Here is a 9,102-nt window from a genome sequence, read left to right on the forward strand (position 1 = left end):
TTATTATTATTATTTTTTAAACTTCATAACAAAATGTTAGAGTACTTTAAAATAGTCACATTAACTGAATCGCAAATTAATTTAAAGAGGAGACACACATTGTGCAACTAAACTGATGGATTTTGCTGGCATGTTTAACAAATATACGAGTCTCACGTTGGAAATGGAGCTGTGCGAAGGACGAAATATAAAGGAAGAGAGTTTTTTTAACGGAGGAATAGTCTGTTTGGGCCAGAAGAAATCTTCCCTTGGGGGTACTTTTACCCCTGATAACCGCAAACATATGTTTCCAAATGATCGTTTTCTTCTTGACTCCCTCGTTCAAGAACTGCAATAAATGGCGAAAAGATTCCTCAAGTGTCTGTAGAACTACATTGTTCCTCTTCATTTTGCGAGTGGGCATAACACAAATAAATTAAATCGATGTTATTACATTGTGAAGTGAAAACGATACGTGGCTATGTTTGGTGGTAGTCGCTAACTGATGGGTTTCTTTTATCATTGCAAAGATTCCCGGGGTTGTTGTTTTTTTCTCTCTCTCTCTCTTTCTCATACACAAGAATAGAAAATAATCTCAACAGGTCGTTATTTATTTATTTCCTAATGTATTACAGGACACAAGTTATTATTAAGATCACAAACCCTGACTTATAAAGATCCTCCTGAAATGGACACAGTTCTTTCCCACCAGGGCTACGATGATTCTGTGGCAGTAAGAAAGGATCAAAGAAAGATGGTTTGATTGCTTATGTTTTTTTGACATCTTTGGAAATAAAGCGCAGGGCAGGCTTGAAGAATAATTCATTGACAGAGAAGAAAATGAACTTAAAGCTGCCTGAAAACTTCGAAGAACAGAGTGAAAACGTGTCGACTTCTCGCTCTGATATATCTAGGAAGATCAGGTGCTCTTTAAATTTTCTTTAGTTTTGCTTCTATGTTGTTGTTGTTGTTTTTTTTTTTTTAAATAATAATAAGTCCAGTCTAACTTCCAAAAAGAACACAGATATTTATTTTTTTTAATTTCTTGCTTTACTTTTTTTTTCGCACTGCAATATTAATAGTTCTCTTTATATTTTCTGATTTAATTTCCAGTGACCTCAAGGAGGATCTGAATGTGAAGGCTTTGGATCTTATTTTTTTTTTTTTTTTGCTAAAATGTACCACTACTGACTGTAAACCTCAATGAAGTTATTCGGTACCTTGTGAACTGAGGTAATTATCTAAAATATTCAGTATATACAAGTGACATGAACGTTCGTGTAAAAACTATCAATATTTATAATTTTTCAACTTAAAGCTTCATCTCTCATTCTGATGCAAAGTTCCTTTCATTTGTTCAATGCCGGATTAAATACTATTAAAATATGATGTGCAAGTTTCACGCCTGTTCTTGTTTTCTTTCCATCTATGCTTAGATCCGGACAGAAATAAAACTGTAAAAGACAGAATTGTTTTCTTTGATATTTTATATCTGTTTAGGTTAAAAACGCATGTTGGGATTTTTAAAAAAATGATTCTATATATTATATCCAATCAGAACAAGGAGCACCTAATGGGCCTCCACGTGTGCGGATCGCCGGACTAGATGGACCTCGGTCTGTTCCGGTGAAGGCGTTTCTAAAAAAAAAAAAAAAAAAAAGCTCAGTAAGAATAAACTATTACTCTCCAAATTTAAAAAGACCAGTAATATTTACTCTGGTGAATATATTAGTCCCTACTCAAGTCCCTATAGTAATTTGAGAACCGTATTGTGGCATGTATTTGCATATATTTTTTTTATTATTTGACTTCGGCTTGGACTCTGTGACCTTTCTTCATCCTCCTCCTCTCTTTCAGTCAATCTCAGAGGTATTGTAGATCGGGGTCTCATGCAGAGAGTGCGTAACAACCATTGCACTAAACAAATACCTTCTTGATATGACTTGCATCCTCATATGGCAACTTTTTGGTAAGATTTTGCTTATTTTACAAAGCTTGTACCTTGTTATTGCAACCTTTTTAATCAAAAACGTCAAATTAAAATGTGTAGTTGGGTTTCTGATAATTTGTATTTAGTTGCATTATACGCGACAGGATGAGTAAAGGTGCTAAAGAAAATATAATCTGTCTTGATTTTATTTTTAGATGAATTTCTAAAAATAAAAATAAAAATAGCGCCAAAAACATTGTATGTAAATGCTATGTTTGTACTGTATAACTTGCAGTTCATATTTTCTCCACATAGCGGCGATTTGATAGACAACGTTCTGAGAAAAAGATGATGATTTTCGACTAACTTTGTTGATTTGCACTTTAAATCAAAAATCTATATGCCTTGGAGAAAGAAGTAAATGCAGCTCTTATTTACATTTTTATTTTAATGAAAAATGTCATATTTGTAGGCGTGGAGGTTTTTTTGCAGACAATTTTGAATTGGAGGAAAAATTAATTTCAGACCTGGATTTGTAGGCCGACAGCTGCGTGTTATTTCCCTCATTTATATATAAACCAAGTTTATACAATGAGTATACTTACATCTTATTTTCTCATTGATGGTTTTAGTTTGTTTCATTCATTAATTGTTTTCAAAGAGAATACAATGAGGACAGAAGCATGGTTTGCACAAACAGGCCGATAATATAATGAACCATGAATTTCATTTGTATACGTTATCAGTATAAATATACACGTAGTGATTCAGAGTAATACAGCAGTGCTACTAAGTAGGTGAATTGCATTTTAAAAATGGCGAAGGCTAAGATCAAGGAGCGGGGAACTGAGAACGATGGCCTTCTTGGCCTTTAGGCAGAAACTGAAAAATCTGTGCAGTAGAGAAAAGTTACACCACCTCCTACCCACCCCACCCCCCTAGCCATATGAAATCTTTTGCTAATAAATGAGAGTAAGAACGAAAGGACGGCTTTAGGATGCTATAGAATTAAATGTATAGTGCATCTTTTCTGCAGAATTATAGTGCTTTCCAAAGCATATAATCATTGCTTTGAAAATGGCGTTATTGTGCGGAGCGTATGGAGGTTGGACGACTTCAAGCTTTTCCTAATATAGGGAAATGTATTGAAATGATCCATTCATAAGTGCCTGGTCTATGGGTGCTTGAGATTCCCCTCCCCCCAATATTCAACAAATCCCTTAACTTTGTCTAAGAAGAGGCATAATGTGACGGGTGTAGCACCCAATCCTCTCCAACCTTTGGCTCCTATGCTACCATTGGTATAGAGTAGACTAGAGTGCCATAGTTGAATGAAGCTTTTTAAGAAAAAGTAGTTTAAAATTCCTTTGTCTTTTGCTGTATTGTACACAACAGATAAGTCTAGAACAAGCTGAACTTCATTTTTAAGAAAATAATAATCGGATGCCGTTACATTGAAAGCATGCCTAACGCTAACAATTGCAGAGAAGTTCCGTTTTTAAATACTATATAAATAGAACAATCACTTTCCAAAAGTAACTGCATTCATTATTATCAGTATTCTTTCCGCTTGTACCACAAAATAACAACAACATAATAAACCCACCATAGATTCCATTAAGGCAACTATTTTCTTCCTCACTTGCGGTTTAAATTGCCAAGAAAAGTGAGTAAGTTTACTGCAGGGTCTCGGTTCAGCTCGATTTCTTTCGGAAATTTAATTTTCCGGAATATTTTCCAAAAAAGGAAGGGGGCCGGCCTTAGGCCGGATCTTTGCCTTTTTTGGAGAGCTCATGCAACCGGAATTCCTCGCAGCGCCTAATCCTCTGATTCTGATTCGTGTTTTTCGGTTCTATATCATTATTAAAAAAAAATAAATAATAATACAAACTAAATTGCTAGGAAAAAGCACATTTTGCTGTGCTATAAACAACAACCACCACCACGTTTTGCACTTCACGATCAGGCATCTAATAAGCTTCATTATAGCCGCTAGCTTTTGCAGCGTAGGCTACAGCGCCACTGATAACTGGAGAGGTACGTCTCCATTGAAAAAGCGAGCAGAACGTATGCAAATCTGTCCTGTGACGACACGGCGTAACTCGCCCTTCCCTGTTCCTCAGTCCTAATATGGTCAGTGACGTCACGGGCATTCACGGCCTCTCAATAAATACTTAACTGCAACACTTTCCATCTTCTCAGAGCACCAATTGATTAACAGCTCTGCGAGAGACACTCGCTGTTATAATAACACTACAGAAGCAGTCACCGGCTAAAAGCTCTATGAAGAAGGGATTCGGTGGCATGCCTGCTTTCTCAACTTTTGCCCTCATTTTATAGTGGGGGTTTTTTTTTTTTTTTTAAAGAGTGGAGGAAATTACTATACAGAAAAATAAACTTCACACAAGTTGTAAGGACGTTTTTGTCAGGCTGTCAGTTGACCAAATGATGACTGCCAAGGCCATAGACAAAATCCCAGTAACTCTCAGTGGTTTTGTGCACCAGCTACCTGACCTCTACCCAGTGGATGAAATCGCCTCGAACCTACCAGCCTCGGTAACCATCTTTCCCAATGCTGACCTAGGAGGACCATTTGATCAGATGAGCAGTGTGACCGGAGGTAAGTAGCACTGGGACCTCACGGGTTTACAGCATTAGCTTGGTACACGATTTCAGCAAGTTGCAGACTCTATTAAACATTCTCCATCCAGATGGGGGAAAAAAATAATAATACAATGGTTATAAAATGTGTATAAGTTACAAGCGTCTGTAACGTAGTTACAGGTGGACTTAGGCTGTCTTACTTTCAATTCTGAAGCGGTTAGCAAGTAGTATTAAAGAGAGCCGCTAGATGAGCGGTTCCTGAAACCCATTCATCCGCTCATTTGCTGCCTGTCCATGCAAGCGCTTTCTGCACAGGTTTCTTTAAAGAGGGAGAAAGTTTTGCCAGTAAGTTCCCCCAGAAAATACAGCACGCAAGTTGAAAAATGGAAGGAAGTGCAATATAAATGGGAGAAAATGACAAGTTGTTTGCAGGAGCAAAGGGATCATCTAACCGGCGTGCAATATCACTGTAGCTTTCTTTTCAGATGGTTCTCTATCATGCACTGACCATCCCAATTCTCTCTTTGTACTTCTAGATGGAATGATCAATGTGGACATGAGCAACGAGAAGAGGTGTTTGGAACTGCCCTATTCCAGCAATTTCACGTCTGCAGCTCGCAATCAGACCTTCACCTATATGGGCAAATTCTCGTTCGATTCTCAGTATCCAGGCCCTGGTTGGAACCCGGAGGGGTTCATCAACATAGTGAGCGCCGGGATCCTCGGGGTTACCCCGCCCTCCTCCTCTACAACTTCTTCCATCGCTTCTTCCGCCTCCCCCAACCCTCTCTCCAACCCCTTGAGCTGCTCTATGGCTCATACCCAGAGCGACATGGAGCACATGTACTCTCCTCCTCCGCCTTACACGGGCTGCGGGGAGATGTATCAGGACCCGTCAGCATTTCTCAGCACAGCCGCAGCCTCTCTCCCTTACCCGCCCCCGTCCTACCCTTCCCCCAAAGCGGCCCCGGACAGCGCGATCTTCCCAGTCATTTCGGACTACCCTAGCCTGTTCCCGCCTCAGTGCCAGAGGGACCTGCACAGCGTGCCCGAGCGCAAGCCTTTCCCCTGCCCCCTGGAGTCCATCCGCGTGCCCCCGCCTCTCACCCCCCTCTCCACCATTCGCAATTTCACTCTAGGGGGCCCCGCGGCGGAAGGATCTCGACTCCCCAGCGCTTACAGCCCGCAGAATTTACCTCTGCGGCCTATCTTGCGACCGCGGAAGTATCCTAACCGCCCCAGCAAGACCCCGGTCCACGAGAGACCCTACCCCTGCCCCGCGGAGGGCTGCGACCGCCGCTTCTCCCGCTCGGACGAGCTGACCCGGCACATCAGGATCCACACGGGCCACAAACCCTTCCAGTGCCGGATCTGCATGAGGAACTTCAGCCGCAGCGACCACCTCACCACCCACATCCGCACCCACACGGGGGAGAAGCCTTTCGCCTGCGACTACTGCGGCCGAAAGTTTGCGAGGAGCGACGAGAGGAAGAGGCACACGAAAATCCACCTGAGGCAGAAGGAAAGGAAGAGCTCGGCGCCCGGCAGCAGCTGCGGTAGCGGCGCGGCGTCGGAACGAAGCCCGAGCCTCAGCCCGGGCACCGCTGCAAACATCTGTCCTGCAGCGGCCAGCGGCGGCCAGCTGGGGCTCTGTCCAGCGCGGACAGCGTGAGACGTTGCCCGCCCAGCGCCAGTGGAGCAAACACTACAAGCACGTACTGGTTCCAGGGTCGGCGTAGTTACTAACAAAGCATCCCGAAAAGGAAAGATCTCGAAGACTGGCCAAAGCACAATAGCACTGGCGGTATTGAAGTGGAACTTGATTGTATGTCTCTTATTACGTGTGATTAACCTTATGTTTCTGACTGAGGTGTGTTTGGGGACTAAAAGGGATTATGGCACAAGGAACCAACTTCCTAAGGTACGAAACTAAGCTTAATAGATGGAGTGTGAGGCTATGGTCGGGAAAAGAGCTGAACCATTGACTTGATTTTGCAGGGTGACACTTTTCAAACTGGAACTAATGTGCACTTTAGAACTTCATGACTGCTTTGGGTTAGAGGTGGGGGGTACAAGAGATGGCCTCGGTGGTGTTTTACCATCTTAGATCTTTATCAATTTATCTGCTGAAACCTTTTTAAACCCCCAGGCCAGTCGGGTTTTCAGGATAGCTCTAATGAATATGCATGAAGCAGATTTGCATGCCCGGCACCTTCATTATATGCAGATGTCTCTCATGCATATTCATTAGGGCTATCCTGAAAACCGATTGGCCTGGGGGTCCTCCAGGGCAGGGTTGGGAACCACTGTTTTAAGCAATACAGTGTCTTAACTTATAGAAGTGCAAATCTGTTGTTAGAGAACTATCAGAAGGGCCATATTTGCTCCCTCTAAGGTACAGCAGAGTTACACCCAACTTCACAAAAACTTTTGAACCACTCCCCCCTCCCCCCCCAATAGATATACCTTAGATTGGGTGTATTGTTGATCTGCCTTGTTCTCAGAGCTCTTCCCTTCTGAGAAGGCGCAACCTTATACACATCATCAGTCAGAAATGTTTAATTTATTAAAAGACATTGGATGTACATTTGTTGAAATATGATGTTAAGAACGCATGCAGTGGTATTGAGCGGTGTTCTTGGTGCCTTGTGTGATGTAGACAAATGTTGCAATGTCTGCATGTAAATATATTGCCTTATCAAAGACAGTTTTCACGCACCAGTCGCAGTATTGCTGTACATTTTTGCCTATTAATATTTGGATTTTTTGGGGTAGAAACTATATTTTTGTACGCACTGTTTTGTGAATTAAAAAGTGTTATCTTTGTAGTAAAAGTTAATGTAAATAATGGGCGCAGGATATCTAGTTGAAATGTAAATGATTTCTAATAATGCACAACCACTAACTGGAATTCCACAAAAAAAATGGGTTGTTTCTGATTCAACTGTAAATAAACACATTTCAGCAGTATATTTAGTGCTTTTGTGGTTAATAGAAAGAGCTGCAAAGCAGTAGCTTAGGTACTTATCTGGGGGGGGGGGGGGAAGTTGGCAACTTCAGCATTAGGCTAAAACCCTAGATGTAGGACATTATAGACGAATGCTCGCTTTGCCACAGCTTAGAGGATGAAATTTAGGGTACTGGGCACTGCCTTCATGTGCACTGGCACAAAGTCCCCATCAGTAATATCTAAACCCCCGAGTCCATCGCCTCGTCACCTACGAGAGCAGAAATTATTTATAGCACGCCAAAACTCATAACATAAAAGCATTTTAGTAGCGATGAAGGCCGCGTTTGCAAAGAAATTACCACTCTGTGGCTATGGGAAAACACAATAAGCCTCCGTGTGTTACTAGTATTCTGCTCATTAAAGTGTGCTGTGGGGGATTTCCTTTCATATGAACTGTATCCTATGACTCATTGTTCCACCCTTTAAATCTGACACATTGAAACCTCAAATGGGCTCCGGAAAGTGGAGAAAAAAAAAAAACACCAGTGCCCACTCGGAGCATACTTTTATTTTTAGTTTAAGCTGAAAGTTCAATCAATATGGCTGGTGGAAAGTGATACAGGAAACAACAGTCTGAAGGAATCTAACTAAGGCAGACATCCTTTAGTCTGCTGACATGCACTCTGGTTCCTCCCTTCCAGTGTACTGTAAATTTTTACAGTAACAGTATCATTTCATAGACGTTCCAAAGATACATTGTACTCAAAAGACCTTTAGGTAAGTAAGACTTGTGCAGTGAGCCCTACATAGAAGTGCAGACACTTGCTTAACTAGCCAACATCCCTCCTAAAAAAAAAACCAAAACAGATTACTGAAAAAAGATAAAGAGCACAGTAGACTCTCTGTTAACCAGAACACTCAAGCAACCAGAAAAGAAATCTAATAAATACTGTAATACTTTAAATAAAAATGAAAATAAAATCAGTTTCTGGCGGAAATTTAATTGTAAACTTGGCACATCACACCTGAGTATGCCTCACTTTGCCTACCACATGTCCGGTAGTTAGTCTGGAACAGTTTATGGTATGGTATAGTATTAGTTAGGCCTATTTTTAATAGTAACTCTCAAGCAACCAGTAACTACATTTATCCGGCATCTATCAATCCCCATGGGTGCCGGTTAACTGAGAGTCTACTGTACAGTATATATACACTGTATAGCAAGAGTGGATAACATAGACATTTTACTAATGATCTCAACAACTGCTCATCTATCTGTCTCTAGAAATTTCAAATAGTGCATGCCTTTTAGTTACATTCTAGAGCCTCCTACCTAAATATATTATTTTAATGCTATCTGCACAGGATGTCAATCAGAGTCTGTCCTGTAACTTCTATTGCTTCCAACAGATGTTGTGTAATCACTCCAGTAGTTGGAATCTAAGGACTTCTACAGTCTATGGTCCAGAAATATCAAAGAAAAAAAGATGGTTCAAGTTAATCATGAATTTAAGAGCGTACTATTGGGCAGACTGGATAGACCATTCAGGTCTTTATTTGCTATCATTTACTATGTTATAAGCTTTTCCAACTTTTCAAAATGTACTTTTTGGTCTTACTCTGGCCCTAGAAACTTAGG

General features: G+C 41.1%; 1 protein-coding gene across 1 annotated transcript; it reads left to right on the forward strand.

Moving 5' to 3' along the window:
* The first annotated feature begins 4,287 nt into the window (after positions 1-4,287).
* On the forward strand, positions 4,288-7,472 carry EGR2 (early growth response 2). The gene is made up of 2 exons (XM_033940479.1): positions 4,288-4,529; positions 5,050-7,472. Exons 1-2 carry the CDS (start codon positions 4,355-4,357, stop codon positions 6,183-6,185), a joined length of 1,311 nt encoding a protein of 436 aa, XP_033796370.1. The 5' UTR covers positions 4,288-4,354; the 3' UTR covers positions 6,186-7,472.
* The last annotated feature ends 1,630 nt before the right edge of the window (positions 7,473-9,102 follow it).

The sequence above is a fragment of the Geotrypetes seraphini genome, chromosome 4 (genome assembly GCF_902459505.1).
Source record: "Geotrypetes seraphini chromosome 4, aGeoSer1.1, whole genome shotgun sequence".
NCBI lineage: Eukaryota > Metazoa > Chordata > Amphibia > Gymnophiona > Dermophiidae > Geotrypetes > Geotrypetes seraphini.

Coding starts and splice junctions, on each gene's coding strand:
- EGR2 (XM_033940479.1), top strand. CDS start 4,355: ATGATGACTGCCAAGGCCATAGACAAAATCCCAGTAACTCTCAGTGGT. Junction 4,530..5,049: donor GATGAGCAGTGTGACCGGAG/GTAAGTAGCACT, acceptor TTGTACTTCTAG/ATGGAATGATCAATGTGGAC.